A 27,466-nucleotide genomic window follows, 5' to 3' on the forward strand; every position below is an offset into this window, starting at 1 on the left:
ACCCGTGCTGGTGAAAGAGGCCTGCTGTTCAGCACACCCGTGCTGGTGAGTGGGGACTGCTGTTCAGCACACCCGTGCTGGTGAGAGGGGCCTGCTGTTCATCACACCCGTGCTGGTGAGAGGGGCTTGCTGTTCAGCACACTAGCGCTGGTGAGAGAGGCCTACTGTTCATCACACCTGTGCTGGTGAGAGAAGCGTACTGTTCCGCACACCCGTGCTGGTGAGAGGGGCCTGCTGTTCAGCACACCCGTGTTGGTGAGAGAGGCCTACTGTTCATCACACCCGTGCTGGTGAGAAGGGCCTGCTGTTCAGCACACCTGTGCTGGTGAGAGGGGCCTGCTATTCAGCACACCCGTGCTGGTGAGAGAGGCTTGCTGTTCAGCACACCCGTGCTGGTGAGAGGGGCCTGCTGTTCAGCACACCTGTGTTGGTGAGAAAGGCCTGCTGTTCAGCACACCTGTTCTGGTGAGAAATGCCTGCTGTTCAGCACACCTGTGCTGGTGAGAGGTGCCTGCTGTTCAGCACACCCGTGCTGGTGAGAGAGGCCTGTTGTTCAGCACACCTGTGCTGGTGAGAAGGGCCTGCTGTTCAGCACACCTGTGCTGGTGAGAGGGGCCTGCTGTTCAGCACACCCGTGTTGGTGAGAAGATGGCGCCGATGATGGTAGCCTCAGCCTGTCGGTGAGCCCTGTTTTGTCTTGTTTTGTCTGTTAATTCAGTGTTTTGCCAAGATTTTCGGAGTTCCCTAACAAGAGACGAACTGTAATAATAGGGTTTTTCCTCTTTTTTCTGGCAACAAAACTGAAACCTTTTTACAAGGATTCATGTCTGCATTAACCACAATACCTGAAGTCAAAATGCAAACAAAAAAAATACTATCATAATATATGCATGTGCACACAAACACCGTGTGTACACACACACCGTGTGCGTACATACACCATGTGCGTACACACACCGTGTGCGTACACACACAATAATGTCCACGTTGCATGTACGTACACACATTGTGTACAGACACAGTGTGCACACACACCGTGTACACACACAGTGTACATACACACAGTGTATACACACGGTGTACACACACAGTGTACACACACACAGCATGAACGTACACACAGTTTGTACACACACACAGCGTGGCGGTGTTCACTCTGGACGCGTGGCGGTGTTCACTCTAGACGCGTGGCAGTGTTCACTCTGGGCACGTGGCGGTGTTCACTCTAGACGCGTGGCGGTGTTCGCTCTAGACGCGTGGCGGTGTTCGCTCTAGACGCGTGGCGGTGTTCACTCTGGGCGCGTGGCGGTGTTCACTCTGGGCGCATGGCGGTGTTCACTCTACTTGGTGGAGTGAGGGAGCATTAATTCTAAGCAGGTGAACGTGGCCAGGCGTGGGTCTGGACCCACCACCACCTGTGAACCAGCTTCGCCCGGGAATTGGATTCTTGTCTTGGATAAATTTCATATTCCCTTAGCTTTCACTGAAAAACCCTTAAAAATGTTGATGCTTGCAAGAAAGAAAAAAGCTGAAACAAATCAAGTTACCTTCTTTGGTTCTTTCGGTAAAGTCATGTAGAATGAGAATAAAATAATAAATTGATAAATTAAAATAACACGATAAAATTCTCACGACGTTTCGGCCACAACACAAGCGGCCTTCATCAGGTGAAGGGACGAGACTGTCTGGAGGACAGCGCTGGAGCGAACAAAGCCACGCTCAGATCGCGACCTTTAAGCTGTGTGAGAAGAAACAAAGCGCCTTGACAAAGGAATTACCACTGAATTTAGCATTGAAATAGCTGAGTGATTAGCTTGTGACTGGTCACAGAAATGGCTATGTTAAAGTCAAAGCATACAGATCCACAGAGGCACCACTTGACAAAGGAATTAGCATAGAATTTAGCATTGAAACACTTGAGTAATTAGCTTGTGACTGGTCACAGAAATGGCTATGTTAAAGTCAAAGCATACACATTCAAAGAGGCACCTAGTACAAATCAAACAGGAGAATTTAGCATTGAAATAACTAGGAGAATTTAGCATTGAAATAACTGAGTGATTAGCTTGTGACTGGTCACAGAAATGGCTATGTTAAAGTCAAAGCCTACACATCTGAGCTATTAACAGTAACTAGATATACACTACACTATATAATGAATACTCTAGTAAACCAATAATAAACTAAAATATAAATTACCTCAATGTTATCAATAAACTTTATATATTCTCCAATCAGCTAAGCTACCAACAATGAGTCGTTATATATCACAATGCTATATGGCGAAAAAATGGGTGGATTCTTACCCTCAACTTTAGCACCACGGATAGCTACGAGCCCCGTTCAGACGGACGAGTTCATCCATGGTCGGAATGGAGGAGGGGGAGAGAGACAGCTGCGAGGCGCTGTTATGCTCCATGTTGTAAACCATACCATTAACCGTGGTGTGAGAGGTATTAAGAGTCAATGCCAGCGAAAGAGCTGCGGTCTGAAGGTCATAGTAAAATACAATTAATTAAGAACGGAAATGGTTTAAAATATCTTTCCAATGGTTACTAAGCCAGAATCCATCTTCTCGGTTGAAATTGTCTCTGTGCTTGTATATGTGAATGGCCTCATGAACAAATCTCTCATGGTAGCCGGTTGGTTTGCAAAGAACCTCCGTCTTGGAGAAGTCAATGTCATGTGAGCCCACTGAATGATAACAATGATCTCCCACGGCAGAGGAGTTCGTTCTACCCTGTTTCAAGTCTGCTTTATGTTCGTGGATGCGGTCCGAGATATGTCGTTTGGTTTCTCCAATGTAGCTACTACCACAGAGGAACTTCAGTTTGTAAACGCCCGGGTACTGTATGTCTGGAGCAGCATCTTTACAGATGGAACCAGATCACGGATTTTATGTACTGTGTTGAATCTGACCAGGATCTTGTGTTTATTCAGGATTTTGGAGATCTTTTTAGAGACCCCTGCAATGTAGGGTAAGGTGATGGTTTTGAGTGGCTCCACAAGAGGATCCTTCTTCATGGCTGGAGTGATGGCTTTGCGGATTGTGTACTCGGAGTAACCATTAGCCATGAGAGCTTGGTGTATGTGCTTGAGTTCACTGGTAATGTGTTCCTGGTCGGAAATGCATTGGGCTCTATGGTATAGAGTCTTGATGAGGGAGTTCTTCTGGGATGGATGGTGGTGGGAATCCAGTTTCAAGTAAGCATCTGTATGGGTAGCTTTCCTGTAGACAGAGTGGCTCATTGAACCATCAGGTCTCCTTTTAATTAAGACATCAAAAAAGGGTAGTTTGCCATATTTTTCGACCTCCATGGTAAATCTGATGGCTGGGTGTATGGAATTGATGTGGTCGCGGAATTGGTCTAGAGCAGGCTGGCCATGTGGCCAGATGACAAAGGTGTCATCCACGTACCTCTTTCATAAGGTCGGGCGTGGAGTGCCAGTCTGGATGGCGTCAGTTTCAAATGTTTCCATGAATACGTTGGCTACAATCGGAGATGGGGGGGGGCCCATTGGGGTGCCCTCGGTTTGTTTGTAGAAAGTTCCATTCCAGGTGAAGTATGTGTTGGTTAAGCAATGTCTCACCAGGGGGGGGTAGATCAGTATGCAGTCCTTGATGAACCAGGTCTTCAATGATAGCGATGGTGTCAGGTACCAGTACTTTGGTGAGCAAGGACACCACATCAAAACTGACAAGCAGGTCGTCTGGGGACAGGAAAATTCCTTTGATTGTCGATACCAGGTGAGTAGAATTTAGTACCGCAGAGGTGGTTTTTCCAGTGAAAGGTCGCAGTATATCAGCAAGAAAACGTGCCAGTTTATAGGTGGGGGAGTTGATAGTAGAGATGGGACGAAGGGGTGTATCTTCTTTGTTTATCATTGGAAGGCCATATAATCTTGGTGGTCTGGCAGCAGAGGGTTTCAACGAGAACTGTTTGGTCTGATAAATTAATGCTGTTGAATCAGAGATGATTTTGTTCGTTTTGGTAACCAGGCTGTTGGTGGAATCTCTTTTTATTTTTGTATAGCTGCCATCGTTGAGTAGTTCTTGAATTTTGTTGTTATATTCTGTTTTATCCATGATGACAGTGGCATTGCCCTTGTCGGCTGAGAGGACGACAATATCACGTCTCTTTTTTAATTGAGATAATTCAAAGCGTTCATCTTTGCTGATGTTGCTGGGTGGCAACTTAGCGTTTTTTAGGGTTGCAGCGATTTCAGATCTTGCTACGTCTGCAGAGATGTGACTCAAGCCCTTGAGTGCAACGTCGACATGGGCAATGATATCATTAACCGGTATGTGTCTCGGTGTGACAGCAAAGTTTAGACCTTTAGCGAAAACGGATTTCAGACCATCAGAAATGGAACTGTTACTGCGATTAATTACGACTTTGTTGACGTCTAACTGTTTGATGTGTTGATCCGATTTTTTGTTGGAGAAGTGATTGAATTTGGAAATCAAATTGTCCCTACATTTGGTCGACATAGTGGCAGCCGAAGAGGTAGTCATATTGTCTACATGTTCCCAATCCGATGTAGATATTGTTGTTGTCAATGTTAAGTGTGATTTGTAGAGTATCTTGTCTAACTGATCGAGTTCGGTGCGTGTAAGTCTGATTTTTTCCGAGATAAGAGCGAAGCTAGTTCTAGCTAGAATTCGTTTTGCATTGAGAGAAGTTGCAGCAGCAGAGGTTAGTGTAAATACGGTTGGTATTACCTTAGAGTCGCGGCATCTCTTCAGAAAGGTGAGAGACTCGATTAGTTGAGCCTTCTTATTCCGGAGTCTGTTGAATGATCTTAAGGTTGTGTGGAATCCCTCCCCATAGAGGCGGTTAAATTTCGATTTAAAACTTTCGTGACTGCAAGGATTCATCTTCTTTGGTTCTTTCCGTAAAGTCATGTAGAATGTGAATAAAATGATAAATTGATCAATTAAAATAACACGATAAAATTCTCACGACGTTTCGGCCACAACACAAGCGGCCTTCATCAGGTGAAGGGACGAGACTGTCTGGAGGACAGCGCTGGAGTGAACAAAGCCACGCTCAGATCGCGACCTTTAAGCTGTGTGAGACGAAACAAAGTGCCTTGACAAAGGAATTAGCATAGAATTTAGCATTGAAATAGCTGAGTGATTAGCTTGTGACTGGTCACAGAAATGGCTATGTTAAAGTCAAAGCATACACATCCACAGAGGCACCCCTTGACAAAGGAATTAGCATAGAATCTAGCATTGAAATAGCTGAGTAATTAGCTTGTGACTGGTCACAAAAATGGCTATGTTAAAGTCAAAGCATACACATTCACAGAGGCACCTAGTACAAGTCAAACAGGAGAATTTAGCATTGAAATAACTAGGAGAATTTAGCATTGAAATAACTGAGTGATTCGCTTGTGACTGGTCACAGAAAGGGCTATGTTAAAGTCAAAGCCTATACATTTGAGCTATTAACAGTAACTGGGTATACACTACACTATATGATGAATACTCTCTAGTAAACTAATACAAAACTAAATTATAAATTACCTCAATGTTATCAATAAACTTTATATATTCTCCAATCAGCTAAGCTACCAACAATAAGTCGTTATATATCACAATGCTATATGGCGAAAAAATGGGTGGATTCTTACCCTCAACTTTACCACCACGGATAGCTACGAGCCCCGTTCAGACGGACGAGTTCATCCATGGTCGGAACGGAGGAGGGGGAGAGAGACAGCTGCGAGGCACTGTTATACTCCATGTTGTAAACCATACCATTAACCGTGGTGTGAGAGGTATTAAGAGTCAATGCCAGCGAAAGAGCTGCGGTCTGAAGGTCATTGTAAAATACAATTAATTAAGAACGGAAATGGTGTAAAACATCTTTCCAATGGTTACTAAGCCAGAATCCATCTTCTCGGTTGAAATTGTCTCTGTGCTTGTATATGTGAATGGCCTTATGAATGAATCTCTCATGGTAGCCGGTTTTTTTGCAAATAACCTCCGTCTTGGAGAAGTCAATGTCATGTGAGCCCACTGAATTATAACAGTGGTCTTCCACGGCAGAGGAGTTCGTTCTACCGTGTTTCAAGTCTGCTTTATGTTCGCGTATGCAGTCCGAGATATGTCGTTTGGTTTCTCCAATGTAGCTACTACCACAGAGGCACTTTAGTTTGTAAACGCCCGGGTACTGTATGTCTGGAACAGCATGTTTTACAGAAGGAACCAGATCACGGATTTTATGTACTGTGTTGAATCTGACCAGGATCTTGTGTTTATTCAGGATTTTGGAGATCTTTTTACTGACCCCTGCAATGTAGGGTAAGGTGATGGTTTTGAGTGGCTCCACAAGAGGATCCTTCTTCATGACTGGAGTGATGGCTTTGCAGATTGTGTAGTCGGAGTAACTATTAGCCCTGAGAGCCTGGTGGACGTGCTTGAGTTCACTGGTAATGTGTTCCTGGTCGGAAATGCATTGGGCTCTATGGTATAGAGTCTTGATGAGGGAGTTCTTCTGGGATGGATGGTGGTGGGAATCCGGTTTCAAGTAAGCATCTGTATGGGTAGCTTTCCTATAGACAGAGTGGCTCATTGAACCATCATGTCTCCATTTAATTAAGACATCCAAAAAGGGTAGTTTGCCATCTGTTTCGACCTCCATGGTAAATCTGATGGCTGGGTGTATGGAATTGATGTGGTCGCGGAATTGGTCTAGAGCAGGCTGGCCATGTGGCCAGATGACAAAGGTGTCATCCACGTACCTCTTCCATAAGGTCGGGCGTAGAGTGGCAGTCTGGATGGCGTCAGTTTCAAATTTTTACATGAATACGTTGGCTACAACCGGAGATGGGGGGGAGCCCATTGGGGTGCCCTCGGTTTGTTTGTAGAAAGTTCCATTCCAGGTGAAGTATGTGTTGGTTAAGCAATGTCTCACCAGGGGGGGTAGATCAGTATGCAGTCCTTGATGAACCAGGTCTTCAATGATAGCGATGGTGTCAGGTACCGGGACTTTGGTGAACAAGGACACCACATCAAAACTGACAAGCAGGTCGTCTGGGGACAGGAAAATTCCTTTGATTGTCGATACCAGGTGAGTAGAATTTAGTACCGCAGAGGTGGTTTTTCCAGTGAAAGGTCGCAGTATATCAGCAAGAAAACGTGCCAGTTTATAGGTGGGGGAGTTGAAAGTAGAGATGATAGGACGAAGGAGTGTATCTTCTTTGTGTATCTTTGGAAGGCCATATAATCTTGGTGGTCTGGCAGCAGAGGGTTTCAACGAGAACTGTTTGGTCTGATAAATTAATGCTGTTGAATCAGAGATTATTTTGTTTGTTTTGGTAACCAGGCTGTTGGTGGGATCTCTTTTTATTTTGGTATAGCTGCCATCGTTGAGTAGTTCTTGAATTTTGTTGTTATATTCTGTTTTGTCCATGATGACAGTGGCATTGCCCTTGTCGGCTGAGAGGATGACAATATCACGTCTCTTTTTTAATTGAGATAATTCAAAGCGTTCATCTTTGCTGATGTTGCTGGGTGGCAACTTAGCGTTTTTTAGGGTTGCAGCGATTTCAGATCTTGCTACGTCTGCAGAGATGTGACTCAAGCCCTTGAGTGCAACGTCGACATGGGCAATGATATAATTAACCGGTATGTGTCTCGGTGCGACAGCAAAGTTTAGACCTTTAGCTAAAACGGATTTCAGACCATCAGAAATGGAACTGTTACTGCGATTAATTACGACTTTGTTGACGTCTAACTTTTTGGTGTGTTGATCCGATTTTTTGTTGGAGAAGTGATTGAAATTGGAAATCAAATTGTCCCTACATTTGGTCGACATAGTGGCAGCCGAAGAGGTAGTCATATTGTCTACATGTTCCCAATCCGATGTAGATATTGTTGTTGTCAATGTTAAGTGTGATTTGTAGAGTGTCTTGTCTAACTGATCGAGTTCAGTGCGTGTAAGTCTGATTTTTTCCGAGATAAGAGCGAAGCTAGTTCTAGCTAGAATTCGTTTTGCATTGAGAGAAGTTGCAGCAGCAGAGGTTAGTGTAAATACGGTTGGTATTACCTTAGAGTCGCGGCATCTCTTCAGAAAGGTGAGAGACTCGATTAGTTGAGCCTTCTTATTCCGGAGTCTGTTGAATGATCTTAAGGTTGTGTGGAATCCCTCCCCGTAGAGGCGGTTAAATTTCGATTTAAAACTTTCGTGACTGCAAGGATTCATCTTCTTTGGTTCTTTCCGTAAAGTCATGTAGAATGTGAATAAAATGATAAATTGATCAATTAAAATAACACGATAAAATTCTCACGACGTTTCGACCACAACACAAGCGGCCTTCATCAGGTGAAGGGACGAGACTGTCTGGAGGACAGCGCTGGAGCGAACAAAGCCACGCTCAGATCGCGACCTTTAAGCTGTGTGAGACGAAACAAAGTGCCTTGACAAAGGAATTAGCATAGAATTTAGCATTGAAATAGCTGAGTGATTAGCTTGTGACTGGTCACAGAAATGGCTATGTTAAAGTCAAAGTATACACATTCACAGAGGCACCTAGTACAAATCAAACACTTTAGTCATCTGGCCACATGACCAGCCTGCTCTAGACCAATTCTGCGACCACATCAATTCCATACACCCAGCCATCAGATTTACCATGGAGGTCGAAAAACATGGCAAACTACCCTTTTTCGATGTCTTAATTATAAGGAGACATGATGGTTCAATGAGCCACTCTGTCTACAAGAAAGCTACCCATACAGATGCTTACTTGAAACCGGATTTCCAGCACCATCCATCCCAGAAGTACTCCCTCATCAAGACTCTATACCATAGAGCCCAATGCATTTCCGACCAGGAACACATTACCAGTGAACTCAAGCACGTACACCAGGCTCTCAGGGCTAATGGTTACTCCGACTATACAATCCGCAAAGCCATCACTCCAGTCATGAAGAAGGATCCTCTTGTGGAGCCATTCAAAACCGATTCAACATAGTACATAATATCCGTGATCTGGTTCCATCTGTAAAAGATGCTCTTCCAGACATACAGTACCCAGTCGTTTACAAACTAAAGTGCCTCTGCGGTAGTAGCTACATTGGAGAAACCAAACGACATATCTCGGACCGCATCCGTGAACATAAAGCAGACTTGAAACACGGTAGAACGAACTCCTCTGCCGTGGCAGATCACTGTTATAATTCAGTGGGCTCACATGACATTGACTTTAACCAAGACGGAGGTTCTTTGCAAGCAAACCGGCTACCATGAGAGATTCGTTCATGAGGCCATTCACATATACAAGCACAGAGACAATTTCAACCGAGAAGATGGATTCTGGCTTAGCAACCATTGGAAATATGTTTTAAACCATTTCCGTTCTTAATTAATCGTATTTTACGATGACCTTCAGACCGCAGCTCTTTCGCTGGCATTGACTCTTAATGCCTCACACCACGGTTAATGGTATGGTTTACAACAAGGAGTATAACAGCGCCTCGCAGCTGTCTCTCTCCCCCTCCTCCGTTTCGACCATGGATGAACTCGCCCGTCTGAACGGGCCTCGTAGCTATCCGTGGTACTAAAGTTGAGGGTAAGAATCCACCCATTTTTTCGCCATAGAGCATTGTGATATATAACGACTTATTGTTGGTAGCTTAGCTGATTGCAGAATATATAGAGTTTATTGATGACATTGAGGTAATTTATATTTTAGTTTTGTATTGGTTTACTAGAGAGTATTCATTATATAGTGTAGTGTATACCCAGTTACTGTTAATAGCTCAGATGTTTAGGCTTTGACTTTAACATAGCCATTTCTGTGACCAGTCACAAGCTAATCACTCAGTTATTTCAATGCTAAATTCTCCTAGTTATTTCAATGCTAAATTCTCCTGTTTGATTTGTACTAGGTGCCTCTGTGAATGTGTATGCGTTGACTTTAACATAGCCATTTCTGTGACCAGTCACAAGCTAATCACTCAGCTATTTCAATGCTAAATTCTATGCTAATTCCTGTGTCAAGGTGCTCTGTTTCTTCTCACACAGCTTAAAGGTCGCGATCTGAGCTTGGCTTTGTTCGCTCCAGCGCTGTCCTCCAGACAGTCTCGTCCCTTCACCTGATGAAGGCCGCTTGTGTTGTGGCCGAAACGTCGTGAGAATTTTATTGTTATTTTATTTCATCAATTTATTATTTTTTTCTCATTCTACGTGACTTTACCGAACGAACCAAAGAAGTAGTTTGTTAAAGTTAGGGGTAGGGCGAGAGTTATTTTAGCCTGTGCATACTTGGCCGAGCCAGGCCACACGATAATTGTCTGTCGTGTTCAGTGCTGTCAGTCTTATTCTTCAACGCGTTTGTCCCCATAGTGGGGTCCGCTGTCCTTGCCAACCTTCTCAAATGCTGCCCTGTCCTGCGCCATCTCTCTTTCCGTTCCATGGGCTACCATGTCTGATCACACCACATCACCCCACTCCTTTCACTACGCAGTCTGTCACCAGTCTGTTGGCCAGTCACACACTCTCCAGGAATCACTTTACAGTTCTTCACTCCTTTCAGGTGCTTCCTCCTCACCAGATAGAAATCTATCTGGCTCTTTACCTCTACTCTCATAGGTCATCAAATATACCTCCTGCTTCTGGAAGTAGGTATTCTCCACTGCAATATCATTTCCCTGGGCCATTCGAAGAATGTTCTTTCCTCCCTCATTGCTACTGCCATATCAGCATCCTCCATGGTTCCTTTCATATCCGTCCTTACTTCTTCCCACTCTTCCATTTAAATCTTCACCCATCACCAATGCTTTTTCTTTCGGTAAGCTCTGAAACTCCAAGTCTAAGCTCTCCCATAATGCATCCTTCTCTTGACCTCCGCAGCCCATCTGCGGGCCATATGCACTCACCACATTCACAACCCCCGCTTTCCAATACCAGGCTGACTATCATCAGTCTGTCATTCACTCTTTTGACTTCCACCACCTTCGTCTTCATCTTCTTACTCGGCAAAACTCCAACCCCATTTATCCTTGCTGTTGTTCCATGGTATAACAACCACAGCAAATCTCGTTCGCTCTGCTGCCTTTCCATTTTGCTTCCTGGATGCATGCGATGTCGACTTTCCTCCTCCTCAAGCAGTCCACTAATTTCTGACATTTTCCCATCATTGTTCCAATATTCCATGTAGCCAACCTTATCTTCCTCTCGAACAACCTTCTGCTCTTTCCATTTTGGTTTGTCCGTCTTAATATGTGCAGACAACGTAACTACCACCGCCCAGGTTTCTACACTCCCTGCAGTGGCGGCAGAGTCATTAAGTTCCGGGATTCTTTGCACCCTCTGCCCACTTAAGGGCTGCAGGGGACTGAGGCCCATTTGTTTGCAAGGACTTTCCATGTTTTGGCTTTAGGGTTTTACGGCCGGTTGCCATCAGATGCTAACCCTCCTCCTTGGTTAGAGGACAGTCCTCCACAATCTGGTTAGAGGACAATCCTCCACAATATGTAGTGTAGAATTGAGGGCCAAACTGCATACATGGGAGTGAATGGACTCGGAGGGCATGTTTGTTATGTGGTGCAGTATTCTAGCACTGCCTTAGCCTGAACAAACTAAGCCCTGAGACTTATCTTATCCTAGTCTAAAATGTGGTACTTTGACTTGCCCCCCTTTTCACTTTTTGATTGCTTTTCACGTTTTGTTAACGGTTCTACTGAGTGACACAACCGTTCAATTGTGTTGAAACATTGCACGGTGCCGATTTTAATACGTTTGAATTTGTGATGTTTGCAGGTGTCCCTGGCAAGAGAGGAAAAAGTTGTCGGTAAGTTTGAATTTTTATTGCTACGGTCTGTTGATTGATTGATTTTATTTGTTTTCCTGGGTAAGAACATCCAAGTGCAGCTGAATGACTTTTTGATTTTTTTATTATTATATTAAGTTCTAGGGAAGGAAGCAGAAAATTTAATATTTAAAATTACAAAATACAACTATGCTTTTTATTCGGCCGTGTTAAACTTTAATGTGGTGCGTGTTTTTATAGTTGTACCTGCATACCACTGCCGATATAGATGCTCTATGCGCAGCGCCTCCTTTTTCAGTCTAATGCTGGATTAAGGCTCCCCCATGCCATGTGGTTTGTGGAAGTTATTTGGCCACACTTCACCGCAAAGGACCATTTCTAGTCCTAGTTCGCCAACATATGAGACGTCATGCAAAATTCTAATGAGTGTTGTTGTGGAGAATGTATCTACTAGATGTGCTCTGCCTTGTAACCGAATACAAATCTGTACCAAAAATGCATTTCAAATGTGCTCTTAAAATTACTTCCTTGCTATGAAGCAGATCAGCAGATACGACATCTTTCATTTATCGATCTCTGCACGAAACAAAGGAATGTTTTACACAAACTATAACTAGCACAGCCTTCTGGGAGTGCATCATTGATACAGTGCAAGCCACCTGTGGACTCTTATTGGTGCACAGCGTCTCAAAAGCAGCCGGGCTGCTTCAACCGATAGTTTCGAACATCCAGATGTTAATCAGCAAGGAGCATTTCTAGTCCTAGTTAGACAAAATCTACGTCAACACGTAATACAAAATTATAATTCGTGTTGTAGAGAATGATTCTCCTCTACGTGTAACTTTTGAGTGGTATGCCTTGTAACTGATTAATGATCCGAGTGTGCTCCTTATTTCAAAGACAGTGAGGTGCTCCAGAGGGAGATGCTTCCTGAAAACACAAAAATACCCTTTGACCTGTATAACAAGAACAATGAGTCTCACCTGAGTTATTTGTACAGGTTACTTCCAAAACACACACTTTGTCCTAACATCACTTATTCAATGTTTGACTCTTATAGACAAAATGTTACATGTATGCACACAATCAGACAAGTATGAATTCTAAATTATTGAGTCGTTTTAACAAAATGTTATTACTGCACTGAAATATACTGTATCAGGTTACATCGTATTAACAAGATATTTTAAAAAATACGCACCGTCTGCTTAACAGTGTATGTACAACAGCTGCTACTGCTACTTGGGGATGCTCTTCGAGTGTTTGAGACGAGATACGATACAAGACTCCGAATTGCCAGAGGCGATTAAGCAAGCACCATATAAATGCAATTGATAACATAGTCAATGCTTGGGAGCTTATTGGCTCTCGCTCCTGGTTAGAGATCTACGCAACCCACAGGTCCACAAAGACTTGCCGCTCTAACCCTGCAGGTTGAACCAAGGAATTCATTCTTGTCGTTAAAGGCCTGTGACAAAGGTGCATCCATTGGAGCAACATCGTCTCAAGCTTACACATCTACCGGGTCTCCATTTGACTTTGTATTGTCTCGGAGGAAGTGCACCCACACCTCCACTTCCACAAACTGCTGGGAGTTGCCTCCCTCTGCCTCACAGTCAGAATTCTCCTCCTGCTTCACGTTGCCTCCATCGATGTGAAGGTCCGATTTTGGAGTTGAAACTTCAACTTCACATTTTCCCTTCACTTCTTCGCTCTTCACCATCACTTCTTCACGTTACACCTTCACCTCTTCATGTTTCACTTCGATACCTTTAAAAGTGTCCAATCTGGGATTTTCTTCCGGTTGCTTCATGAGGGATGGGCTCATTGCGGCACTTTGACTTTCACAAGCTGATTTCAGACTCCACTCCTTGTGGATCTTCTGATGCTTTTGAGTTATCTGGTGTCTTTGAAGATTTGATGAATGTGCAAACGCCTTCCCACACACACTGCACTTGCAGAGTTTCTCTCCTGTGTGTGTTCTCTGGTGTGTTACAAGAGTAGATGACTGTGCAAACGCCTTCCCACACACATTGCACTTGAAGGGTTCCTCTCCTGTGCGAGTTCTCTGGTGTGTTACAAGAGCAGATGACTGTGCACACGCCTTCCCACACACACTGCACTTGAAGGGTTTCTCTCCTGTGTGTGTTCTCTGGTGCTGCGTCAAATTTCCAGTACTATCCGTGCTGTTTGCACGCCGGTCGCATTGTTGCCTTTTTGCACCGAGCTGCGCCGAGTGCCTTTTTCTGCAGAGGAAGCGACAGCTGCAGATAGAAAAAAAAGAATATCCACACCATCTACAGGTCAGTATCGATGCACAGAGGAATGCATATACACAGTCACACGTGACTTACATGTCTATACGTATTCATATATTCATGATATAGTGAAAAAGTGTCCAAAATTCATCACATGGGCTGTAATGGCACACAATGAGGGCAAATTGTCATAAACGTGCCTGGAAGCCCTAGAATCTTCAAAATGAATGTTAACCCAAAACCCCGAGCACACAATTTCGGCTGTCTGGCTTCAAAAGGAATATTTATTAAAGCTAAATTCAGCGGACATAGAAATGCATAAATTAATGTTCAATCGCAACTTAGAGGTGTGAAGCCAGGCACAGATGTCCTTGAATGCTGGGATGAACAGTTCCGACTTCAGCTGCACGTGTGCTGTGATAACTTCCTGACTCCATTCTTACAAAGAGTTGCAGAGGAAAACAAAAATAAACTACTGTTTTGATATAACCTCGGTGCTCAATAGAGTTAATAGACTTTACTGCAAATACAAACTTGACCCTGTCACACACTCAGAGGTGGAGCCAGGATTTTCAGGTAGGGGGGCAACCCCTCCAGCAATGAAAAATGATAGGAGTTATTAGTAAGGAGTTGTTAGTAAGGAGTTGTTAGTAAGTATGGAGTTGTTAGTAAGGACTTGTCCTATACTTTTTATTCGACGCGTGTGATAGGCATCGCGCTCGCTGAAGGTGTTTGCCATCAGGGAAGTCATATTCTTGGTTCTTTCGGTATTCTAGATTTAAAGCTTTCGTGATTGCTAGGATCCATACTCTTTGGTTCTATTGGGTAAAGTCACGTAGGTGAAAATAAAATAACAAAAAAATAACAAAAAATCACGACGTTTCGGCCACAACACAAGCGGCCTTCATCAGGTGAAGGGACGAGACTCTCTGGAGGACAGCGCTGGAGTGGAAGAAGCCACGCTCAGATCACGACCTTTAAGCTGTGTGAGAAGAAAAACACCAAGCGCCTTGACAAAGGAATTAGCATATAATTTAGCATTGAAATGGCTCATTGAAATAGCTAAGTTAAAGTATACACATCCGCAGAGGTACCCCTTGACAAAGGAATTAGCATAGAATATAGCATTGAAATAGCTGAGTGATTAGCTTGTAACTAATCACAGAAAGAGCTATGTTAAAGTTAGAGCATATACATTCACCGAGGCACCTAGTACTCATCAAACAGGAGAATTTAGCGAAACACAACCACGCTCAGACAACGGACCTTTAAACTGTGTGCGAGCAAACAAGGTGTTCTGACAAAGAAATTAGCATAAAAATTAGCATTTGATTGGCGGATTTTCAGAAAGAGGTGGTGTACGTGCCGGTGGACTTGATCTGAGCGTGGCTTCTTCCACTCCAGCGCTGTCCTCCAGACAGTCTCGTCCCTTCACCTGATGAAGGCCGCTTGTGTTGTGGCCAAAACGTCGTGATTTTTTGTTATTTTATTTTCACCTACGTGACTTTACCCAATAGAACCAAACAGTATCTTTCGGTATTATTTTATTGTTTCCCTTCTACGTGACTTTACCAAAAGAACCAAGAATTCGAATCCCTGCAGTCACGAAAGCTTTAAATCAGGGAAGTCGTGTACTGTATACGCAACTGTGCACAATTCTGTGAGTCCCTTGTAACAGCGTTGCCGTTAATTATTGCCAATTATGGACTCGGACTGTTGTCCTCTCATAGAGTCCCTGGCACGTAATAATATGCCACACGGTGGCAGGGGGGGGGGGGTCGCAAAATGTTGATTTATCTATATTTATAAAAGGGAAATGTGTGGATATGTCTGTTCGAAAGTGTTTTGCATACTTCCCAACATGCAACACACTTGAATTTTGGCATGTGGCTAGGTTCCACACTGTACACAATGAAAAAAGTATAAAAATAGACTTTTGTATTTTGTATGACCATGAAGTTTGTGGCGTCAACCCGCAACACACCTGAGTTAAGCGCTCAGCAATGCTTACCCCTACCATATGGATCTTTGCGCGCCGTAATTCTAGAGCTGTTAACAGTGTGCCGGGAGATTTTAGGTGGCGCGTCGCTCCTGGCCGATGAAGCCATTGGCTTCTCGGAGTTTCAAAACATATCCGTGCAAAGAACGGGTACAACTGCTATCTTAAATATAAAGCAGAAATAACATGTTTGCGTGAAGCAGCAAAAACTCTCCAACGCTGAGCTCTGGAGTCATGAAATTTTCACAGCTTATGCTGTCTGGAATTTCTAAGTGAACGTCATTGCCTTCCCGAGTTGCAAGTGGAATAAGTTTGAATATCCTTGAGCAAAAACATCCGATTTAGGTAAATTGATGTGTTTCGGCTTTTGTCTTTCTTGCAAGCATCAATTTTTTTTAGGGATTTTCAGTGAAAGATAAGGAAATATGAAATTAGAAATATATCCAAGACAAGAATCCAAGTCCCGGGCAAAGCTGGGTAGTGAAGCTAGTTACTAATAAACCCCAATGATCCTATTGAAATTAGGGATTTCGATCAGATCGTTGGGGGGAGGCACGTGCCACCCCACCCCCACTGGCGCCACCACTGTCACACACTGGCATGGTTCACAGGTGGTGGTGTGTCCAGACCCACGCCTGGCCACATTCACCTGCTCAGTATTCATGCTTCCTCAATCCACCAAGTAATTCATGGAGGATCAATCAACACAGCCGAGGCTGCGTGTCTCTCTCTCTCTCCCCGTGGTCGCATGGATTTCCTTCCCGATCCCCCAGTTTCCCCTCCACATGTAGAGAGTGAACACCGCCACGCGTTTAGAGTGAACACCGCCACGCGTCCAGAGTGAACACCGCCATGCGTCGAGAGTGAACACGGCCACGCGTCTAGAGTTAACACCGCCACGCGTCCAGAGTGAACACCGCCACGCGTCTAGAGTGAACACCGCCATGCATCTGGGTCAAAATTGATCATATTCTAAACATTACCTATGAACTCCACAACTGAGATGCTGGTGAGAGAGGCCTGCTGTTCAACACACTCGTGCTGGTGAGAGGGGCCTGCTGTTCAGCACACCCGTGCTGGTGAGAGAGGCCTGCTGTTCAGCACACCCGTGTTGAGGGGCCTGCTGTTCAGCACACCCGTGCTGGTGAGAGGGGCCTGCTGTTCAGCACACCTGCGCTGGTGAGAGAGGCCTGCTGTTGAGGGGCCTGCTGTTCAGCACACCCGTGCTGGTGAGAGAGGCCTGCTGTTCAGCACACCCGTGCTGGTGAGAGGGGCCTGCTGTTCATCACATCTGTGCTGGTGAGAGAGGCCTGCTGTTCAGCACACCCGTGTTGAGGGGCCTGCTGTTCAGCACACCCGTGCTGGTGAGAGGGGCCTGCTGTTGAGGGGCCTGCTGTTCAGCACACCTGCGCTGGTGAGAGAGGCCTGCTGTTGAGGGGCCTGCTGTTCAGCACACCCGTGCTGGTGAGAGAGGCCTGCTGTTCAGCACACCCGTGATGGTGAGAGAGGCCTGCTGTTCAGCACACCCGTGCTGGTGAGAGAGGCCTGCTGTTCAGCACACCCGTGTTGAGGGGTCTGCGGTTCAGCACACCCGTGCTGGTGAAAGGGGCCTGCTGTTGAGAGGCCTGCTGTTCAGCACACCTGTGCTGGTGAGAGAGGCCTGCTGTTGAGGGGCCTGCTGTTCAGCACACCTGCGCTGGTGAGAGAGGCCTGCTGTTGAGGGGTCTGCTGTTCAGCACACCCGTGCTGGTGAGAGAGGCCTGCTGTTCAGCACACCCGTGTTGAGGGGCCTACTGTTCAGCACACCCGTGCTGGTGAGAGGGGCCTGCTGTTCAACACACCCGTGCTGGTGATAGGGGCCTGCTGTTCAGCACACCCGTGCTGGTGAGAGAAGGTTACTGTTCATCACACCTGTGCTGGTGAGAGGGGCCTGCTGTTCATCACACCCGTGTTGGTGAGAGGGGCCTGCTGTTCAGCACACCCGTGCTGGTGAGAGGGGCCTGCTGTTCAACACACCCGTGCTGGTGAGAGAGGCCTACTATTCATCACACCCGTGCTGGTGAGAGGGGCGTGCTGTTCATCACACCCGTGTTGGTGAGAGGGGCCTGCTGTTCACCACTCCCGTGCTGGTGAGAGGCCTACTGTTCATCACACCCGTGCTGGTGAGAGGAGCCTACTGTTCAACACACCAGTGCTGGTGAGAGAGTCCTGCTGTTCAGCACACCCGTGCTGGTGCGAAGATGGCGCCGATGATAGTAGCCTCAGCCGGTCGGTGCGCCCTGTTTTGTCTTGTTTTGTCTGTCAATTCAGTGTTTTGCCAAGATTTTCGGAATTCCCTAACAAGAGACGAACTTTTAAATCAGCGAAACAACTCCTGTGGATTTAATTCCTACTTTTCTGCTTGCAGCGGCAGAATTAATAGACATTCTAGTCAATGCCGCGCTAGGCTTTGCTCAAGCTGCGAAACGCCGCCCAAGGGGTAAACGGTCGGGGGCTCTAGTACGGCTACGCAGACGCGGGATCCGAACAGTGCTTCCGAGCTTTTTCCTCTCCAACGTACGTTCACTGTACAACAAAATGGATGAACTTCAGGTACTGATGGTAAAAAACAAAGACTTTCTTTCAGCTTCTGTTTTGTGCTTCACGGAAACATGGCTGTGTGATTTGATTCCGGACACTTCGCTACAACTAGCAGGATTCCATCTTGTAAGATCGGATCGTGACATAGCACTCTCCGGCAAGACGAAAGGCGGTGGTATTTGTTTTTGCATTAACAGTGGCTGGTGTGTAGATGTCACAGTGATTCTGCAACATTGTTCTCCACTCCTTGAATCAATTTTTATAACCTGTAAACCGTTATACTCGCCTCGCGAGTTCGCGTAGATCATTTTGGTCGGAGTTTATTTGCCGCCTTGTCCTCAGGTTAAAGAGGCTCAACGCATGCTCGCTGATCAGATTCTGAGTGTGGAGCGAGCAAATCCAGATTCGTTGGTTATCGTACTTGGCGACTTTAACAAAGGTAATCTCAGCAACGAACTCCCCAAATACATACAATTCATTAAATGCGCAACCAGAGAAGGGAACACTCTGGATCACTGCTACACTACAGTCAGTAGAGCCTACCACGCCGTCCCCCGAGCAGCACTAGGACACTCTGACCATGCCATGGTCCACCTGATTCCTGCATACAGGCAGAAACTAAAACTCTGTAAACCTGCTGTGAGGACATCTAAACAGTGGACCAGTGAGGCTGTGGAAGATTTGCCGGCGTGCTTAGACTGTACTGACTGGGATATGTTCAAGACTGCTACCAATAGTCTGGATGAACTCACAGAGGCTGTGACGTCCTACATCATCTTCTGTGAGGACTGCTGTATCCCAACACGTACCAGGGTGAACTTTAACAACAATAAGCCCTGGTTCTCAGCAAAGCTCAGAAGGTTGAGGTTGGAGAAGGAGGAAGCGTTTAGGAGTGGGGATAGAGACAGATTCAAGGAGTCGAAGAACAGGTTTAGCAAAGCGGTGAGAGAGGCTAAACGACTGTACTCAGAGAGACTAATACACCAGTTCTCTACTAACGACGACGCTGCTTCTGTCTGAAGAGGGCTCGGGCAGATCACCAACTACAAACCCAGAGCCCCCCACACCACTAACGACTCCCGCATAGCCAACGACCTGAACGAGTTCTACTGTAGATTTGAAAGACAATTGGACTGCCTGAACCACCCCTTCCCACCCAAGAGGCCCCACCCCCCACCCATACTACAGAGACGACTCTCTCCTTTCAGGAGGGAGAAGTTAATAGACTTTTCAAGAGGCAGAATCCACGCAAAGCAGCCGGGCCGGACTCCGTCTCTCCAGCCACCCTCAGGCACTGCGCTGACCAGCTGTCTCCGGTGTTCACCTACATCTTTAACACCTCCGTGGAGACATACCATGTACCAGCCTGTCTCAAGTCCTCCACCATCATCCCTGTGCCCAAAAAGCTAAGGCCAACAGGACTAAATGATTACAGACCGGTTGCCCTTACATCTGTGGTAATGGAGTCTTTTGAGCGCCTGGTCCTGGCACACCTCAAAGCCATCACAGACCCTCTCCTGGACCCCCTTCAGTTTGTCTACAGAGCCAACAGGTCTGTGGACGACGCAGTTAACATGGCCCTCCACTTCACCCTACAGCATCTGGATGCCCCAGCATCCTACGCCAGGATCCTGTTTGTGGACTTCAGCTCTGCCTTCAACACCATCATCCCTGCCCTGCTTCAGGACAAGCTCTTCCAGCTGAACGTGCCCTACACCACCTGTAAATGGATCACAGACTTCCTGTCTGACAGGAAGCAGTGCGTTAAGCTGGGAACACAAATCTCTGACTCCGGGTCCATCAGCACCGGAACTCCTCAGGGCTGCGTCCTTTCCCCACTGCTCTTCTCCCTGTATACCAACAACTGCACCTCCAATCATCTGTCCGTCAAACTCTTGAAGTTTGCGGACGACACCACCCTCATTGGGCTGATCTCTGGTGGGGATGAGTCTGACTATAGGTGGGAAGCTGACAACCTGGTGACCTGGTGTAGCCAGAACAACTTAGAGCTAAATGCTCTAAAGACAGTTGAGATGGTTGTGGACTTCAGGAAGAATACAGCCCCACTCACCCCCATCACCCTGTTAGACTCCCCAGTCAAAATTGTAGAGTCCTTCTGCTTCCTGGGCACTATTCTCTCCCAGGACCTCAAGTGGGAACTGAACATCAGCTCCCTCACCAAGAGAGCTCAACAGAGGATGTACTTTCTACGGCAGCTGAAGAAATTCAACCTGCCAAAGACAATGATGGTGCAATTCTATACAGCGATCATTGAATCCATCCTCACCTCCTCCATAACCGTCTGGTACGCTGCTGCCACTGCCAAGGACAAGAGCAGACTGCAGCGTATCATCCACACTGCTGAGAAGGTAATTGCCTGTAATCTACCAACCCTCGAGGACCTGCACACGACAAGGACCATGAGGCGAGCGAGGAAGATTATGGCCGATTCATCCCACCCTGGACACTCTCTGTTTCAGCTACTCCCCTCCGGCAGAAGGCTTCGGTCCATCAGGACCAAAACCTCACGCCATAAAAACAGTTTCTTCCCATCTGCTGCTGGCCTGTTAAACAAGGCCAAGGGCTTAGACTGATTTTAACATTTTATCTACATAATGACACCTTGCCGATATTAACTATGTTAACCTATTTGTATTTTTTATTTTTAAATTATATCTTAAAGCTATTTTATATTCGATATTTATTCAATTTTATATACTTCAGCCCCTTGGTGTTAGTTAGACTTTTAACCCTTATTATTATAGTAAGACTTGTTTAAAACTTATTTAAAATTTTAGATTCCTATATGTTGAATGTATGCACCATCCTGCCAAAGTAAATTCCGTGTCTGTGTGAACTTTCATGGCGAATAAAACCCCCTTTCTGATTCTGATTTCTTTCTGACATCAACCATCGCCCCCTACTGACAGGCTCTTGTCCACATGCAGGCCGGTGCAGGGCCACCACACCTTGTGCCACACAGGGGCAGCTGCTACTTGTGGATGCTCGAGTGTTTGAGACGAGATACGATACAAAACTCCGAATTACCAGAGGCGATTAAGCAAGCACCATATAAATGGAATTATTAGAACCTTGTTAATGCTTGGGAGCTTATTGGCTCTCGCTCCTGGTTAGAGATCTACCCAACCCACAGGTCCACAAAGACTGGCTGCTCTTATCCTGCAGGTTGCACCTGCAGGATAAGAGCAGCGACATCGTCTCAAGCTTATACATCTACCGGGTCTCCATTTGACCTTGTATTGTCTCGGAGGAAGTCCACCCACACCTCCACTTCCACAAACTGCTGGGAGTTGCCTCGCTCTGCCTCACAGTCAGAATTCTCCTCCTGCTTCACGTTGCCTCCATCAATGTGAAGGTCCGATTTTGGAGTTGAATCTTCATCTTCACATTTTACCCTCACTTCTTGGCTCTTCACCATCACTTCTTCACATTTCACCTTCACCTCTTCATATTTCACCTCGATACCTTTAAAAGTGTCCAAGCTGGGATTTTCTTCCGGTTCTTGTTTCATGAGGGATGGGCTCATTGCGGCACTTTGACTTTCACAAGCTGATTTCAGACTCCACTCCTTGTAGATCTTCAGATGCTTGTGAGTTCTCTGGTGAACATGAAGATTTGGTGACTGTGCAAACGCCTTCCCACACACACTGCACTTGAAGGGTTTATCTCCCGTGTGAGTTCTCTGGTGTACTTGAAGATTTGGTGACTGTGAAAATGCCTTCCCACACACACTGCACTTGAAGGGTTTCTCCCCTGTGTGAGCTCTCTGGTGTGCTGCAAGAGCAGATGACTGTGCAAACGCCTTCCCACACACACTGCACTTGAAGGGTTTCTCTCCCGTGTGTGTTCTCTGGTGCGTTACAAGAGCAGATGACTGTGAATACGCCTCCCCACACACACTGCACTTGAAGGGTTTCTCTCCCGTGTGAGTTCTCTGGTGTTTTTTAAGAGCAGATGAATCTGAAAACGTCTTCCCACACACACTGCACTTGAAGGGTTTCTCTCCCGTGTGAGTTCTCTGGTGTTTTTTAAGAGCAGATGAATCTGAAAACGCCTTCCCACACACACTGCACTTGAAGGGTTTCTCTCCCGTGTGTGTTCTCTGGTGTGCTACAAGATTAAATGAACGTGCAAACGCCTTCCCACACACACCGCACTTGAAGGGTCTCTCTCCCGTGTGAGTTATTTGGTGTCTTACAAGAAGAGATGAATGTGTAAACGCCTTCCCACACACACTGCACTTGAAGGGTTTCTCTCCTGTGTGAGTTCTTTGGTGCCGTGTCAAATTTCCATTACGATCCGTGTTGTTTCCATGCCGGTCAGATTGTTGCCCTTTTGCACCGAGCTGCGCCGAGTCCCTTTGCTCCATCAGACAAATTCTGCAGAGGAAGCGACAGCTGCAGACAGAAAAAAAGAATATCCACACCATCTACACGTCAGTATTGATGCACAGACGAATGCATATACACAGTCACAGGTGACTTACACATCTATACTTATTCATATATTCATGTTATAGTGAAAAAGTGTCCCAAATTCATCAAATGGGCTGTTATGGCAAATAATGAGAGGGCAAATGCCCTCGCATCTTCAAAATGAATGTTAACCCAAAACTCCGAGCACACAATTTCGGCTGTCTGGCTTCAAAATTAATATTTATGAAAGCCTAATTCAGCTGACATAGCAAATGGTGTTGAAAATAATACTATTTGTGTTGTGAAGAAAGGCATAAATTCATGTTCAATCGCAACTTAGAGGTGTGAAGCCAGACACAGATGTCCTTGAATGCTGGGATGAGCAGTTCCGACTTCAGCTGCACGTGTGCTGTGATAACTTCCCAACTCCATTCTTACTAAGAGTTCCAGAGGAAAACAAAAATAAACTGTTTTGATATAACCTCCGTGCTCAATAGAGATAATAGACTTTACTGCAAGTACAAACTTGACCCTGTCACACACTGGCATGGTAAACAGTTGGTGGTGTGTCGACGCATGCCTTGCCACCTTCATCTGCTCAGTATTAATGCTTCCTTACTCCAGCAAGTAATTAATTGAAGATCAATCAACATTGCCGAGGCAGCGTCTCTCTTTCCATGTGGTGAGATGTTAACTACCTCTCCTGGCTTACAGGAAGTCGTGGGTTCGATCCCGACCCTGGTGCCTGCTGTATGTTTGGAGTTTGCGTGTCCCTCTCTCTCTCCCTGTGGCCGCGTGGATTTCCCTCCGGATCCCCCGGTTGTGCCCACTCTATATGCAGAGAGTGAACACCGCCACACGTCTAGAGTGAACACCGCCACGCGTCTAGAGTGAACACCGCCGAGCGCCCAGAGTGAACCCCGCCACGCGCCCAGAGTGAACACCGCCACGCATCTAGAGTGAACACCGCCACGCGCCCAGAGTGAACACCGCCACGCTGTTGAAGAGCCTCACCTTGTGTTGTGGGCAGGTCGCTTCTGAAAACAAAAGCGGTACAGCAGCTCAAGCGGGCTTGGCCTGGTAAAAAAAAGAATGAAATTAAAACTGCGTGAATATTTAAAAGTAAAACAAAGTGACAAAGTGGCGAGCCGTGTGAAGACAAATTAAACTTAAGCGGGAGAATTGAAGCAAACGCGATCAGGCGAGGGCAGGAGGCAAGGCCCCGCGTGGCTAGGCCTCGTGCTGTAAAGTTCCAACCTGGACATCGCTTCCATGCTCGCTGCTACTCAATTGACATCCTACGAGAGAGAGCGAGGCTCTACCTCGGTAAACAACAACCACCACCACCACAACAACCACCACCACAACCACCACAACAACCACAACAACAACCACCGCAACAACCACCACAACAACAACCACCACAACAACCACCACCACAACCATCACCACAACAACCACAACAACAACCACCACAAACCACCACAAACCACCACAACCACCACAATCACCACCACAACAACCATCACCACAACAACCACCACCACAACCACCACCACAACCACCACCACAACAACCACCACCACAACAACCACCACAACCACAATAACCACAACAACCACCAACACCACAACCACCAACACCACAACTACCACAACCACCGCAACAACCACCACCGCAACAACCACCGCAACAACCACCACAACAACCACCACCACCACAACCGCCACCACAACAACCACCACAACCACCACTACAACAACCACAACAACCACCACCACCACAACAACCACCACCACAACAACCACCACCACAACCACAACCACCCCAACAACAACCACCACCACAACCATCACCACAACAACCACCACCACTAAAACCACAACCACCACCACAACAACCACCACAACAACCACCACCACAACAACCACCACAACAACCACCACAACAACCACCACAACCACAATAACCACAACAACCACCAACACCACAACCACTAACACAACAACCACCACAACTACCACAACCACCACAACAACCACCACCACAACCATCACCACAACAACCACCACCACAACCATCACCACAACAACCACAACAACAACCACCACAAACCACCACAAACCACCACAACCACCACAACAACCACCACAATCACCACAACAACCATCACCACAACAACCACCACCACAACCACCACCACCACAACAACCACCACAACCACAATAACCACAACAACCACCACAACCACAATAACCACAACAACCACCAACACCACCACCACAACTACCACAACCACCGCAACAACCACCACAACAACAACCACCGCAACAACCACCACAACAACCACCACAACAACCACCACCACCACAACCACAACCGCCACCACAACAACCACCACAACCACCACAACCACCACTACAACAACCACCACCACAACAACCACCACCACAACAACGACCACAGCCATCACCACAACCACAACCACCCCAACAACAACCACCACCACAAGCACCACTAAAACCACAACAACCACCACTAAAACCACAACAACCACCACCACAACAACCACAACAACCACCACAACAACCACCACCACAACAACCACCACAACAACCACCACAACAACCACCACAACAACCACCAACACCACAACCACCAACACAACAACCACCACAACTACCACAACCACCGCAACAACCACAACAACAACCGCAACAACCACCACAACAACCACCACAACAACCACCACCACAACCACAACCGCCACCACAACAACCACCACAACCACCACCACAACAACCACCACAACAACCACCACAGCCACCACCACAACCACCCCAACAACCACCACCACCACAAGCACCACTAAAACCACAACAACCACCACAACCACCACTAAAACCACAACAACCACCACAACAACCACCACAACAACCACCACCACAACAACCACCACAACAACCACCACAACAACCACCATAACCACAATAACCACAACAACCACCACCACAACAACCACCACAACAACCACCACCACAACAATCACCACAACAACCACCATAACCACAATAACCACAACAACCACCACCACCACAACAACCACAACCGCGATGAGAATTTCTCACCTCGGCTTTCAGTGCACGGCGGAGCAGCAGCTTCCTGTTACTTCGTGACGTCACGCGGCAGCAGGAGTAGACATGACGTCACTTTCGGGATACAAAACTCCCCTCCCACAAAGCGCGACTCTGTAACGTAAATAAATTATGTTAATGAGGCTGGCCATACGTGAAGGGATGGGCGTGGGTGCCGAACTCGTCGCAATAATCTCGCGACGGCTCTCGTGAATATATTATGTTAATGAACCGCCAGTCACCGGGAGTAGCTTTGCCCAAATACGGATTCTACTTGAACAGATAACGGAAGTGACCCAGGCAGAGGTGACATGACGTCCCTAGCGAGGTACACCTCCCCCTGGCGTTTCACGCCGATGAGGTAATGCTGAGTGATGGCGTCACAGAGCGGAGTTGGAGCTTAAGTTGATTTAGATTCATTTTCCATTGCTCCCTCCCTTGGTTGTGTGAGCTGAGCAACAAGTGTGTGTGTGTGTACACTGTGTGTGTGTGTGTGTGTAAACTGTGTGTTAACTGTGTGTGAACACTGTGTGTACACTGTGTGTGCAGTGTATATACACTATGTGTGTGTGTGTGTACACTGTGTGTGTGTGTGTACACTGTGTGTGTGTGTACACACTGTGTGTGTGTGTAACACTGTGTGTGTGTGTAAACTGTGTGTGTTAACTGTGTGTGAACACTGTGTGTGTACACTGTGTGTGTGCAGTGTATATACACTGTATATACACTGTGTGTGTGTGTACACTGTGTGTACACCGTGTGTGTGTACACTGTGTGTGTGTACACGGTGTGTGTGTATACTGTTTGTGCACACTGTGTGTGTACACTGTGTGTGTGTACACTGTGTGTGTGTACACGATGTGTGTGTACACTGTGTGTGTGTGTAAACGGTGTGTGTGCACTGTGTGTACACACACTATTTGTGTGTACACTCAGTGTGTGTGTACACTGTGTGTGTGTGTACACTGTGTGTGTGTACACGGTGTGTTTGTGTACACTGTGTGTGTGTTTACACTGTGTGTGTACACTGTGTGTATGTGTACACTGTATATACACTGTGTGTGTGTACACTGTGTGTGTACACGGTGTGTGTACATGGTGTGTGTACACTGTGTGTGTGTGTACACTGTCAGTTTAACACGTAGGCTTTCGCGACCAATATTATTCATAATATAGGTTTTTGGGTTAGATCGCGTTATTTATAAATGTGTCTAACCCTCCACCACCCGACACGGTCAATCAGCAAAAAAGTGTCACGTTGACAAAAGACAA

General features: G+C 46.3%; 1 protein-coding gene across 4 annotated transcripts; it reads right to left on the reverse strand.

Moving 5' to 3' along the window:
• Positions 1-11,893: 11,893 nt before the first annotated feature.
• Positions 11,894-26,376, reverse strand: LOC116957271 (uncharacterized). 4 transcript variants are annotated; one of them, XR_012930525.1, is made up of 4 exons: positions 26,189-26,374; positions 24,075-24,137; positions 17,028-23,042; positions 11,894-14,051 (listed from the first exon to the last, which is right to left on the reverse strand). XR_012930525.1 is itself a non-coding variant. In XM_076055526.1 (4 exons), the coding sequence occupies exon 4, from the start codon at positions 23,012-23,014 to the stop codon at positions 21,851-21,853; it is 1,164 nt and encodes a 387-aa protein (XP_075911641.1). In that variant the 5' UTR covers positions 23,015-23,042; positions 23,759-23,891; positions 24,075-24,137; positions 26,189-26,376; the 3' UTR covers positions 11,894-21,850. The 4 variants fall into 4 exon arrangements, 3 of the variants coding, with proteins under 3 accessions (XP_075911641.1, XP_075911639.1, XP_075911642.1); XM_076055526.1 differs by adding an exon at positions 23,759-23,891 and having other exon boundaries at positions 11,894-23,042; positions 26,189-26,376; XM_076055524.1 differs by having other exon boundaries at positions 11,894-23,042.
• Positions 26,377-27,466: the final 1,090 nt, after the last annotated feature.

The sequence above is a fragment of the Petromyzon marinus genome, chromosome 71, assembly GCF_048934315.1.
Source record: "Petromyzon marinus isolate PM22_M1 ecotype Great Lakes invasive population chromosome 71, UKy_Petmar_22M1.pri1.0, whole genome shotgun sequence".
NCBI classification, from domain to species: Eukaryota; Metazoa; Chordata; class Hyperoartia; order Petromyzontiformes; family Petromyzontidae; genus Petromyzon; species Petromyzon marinus.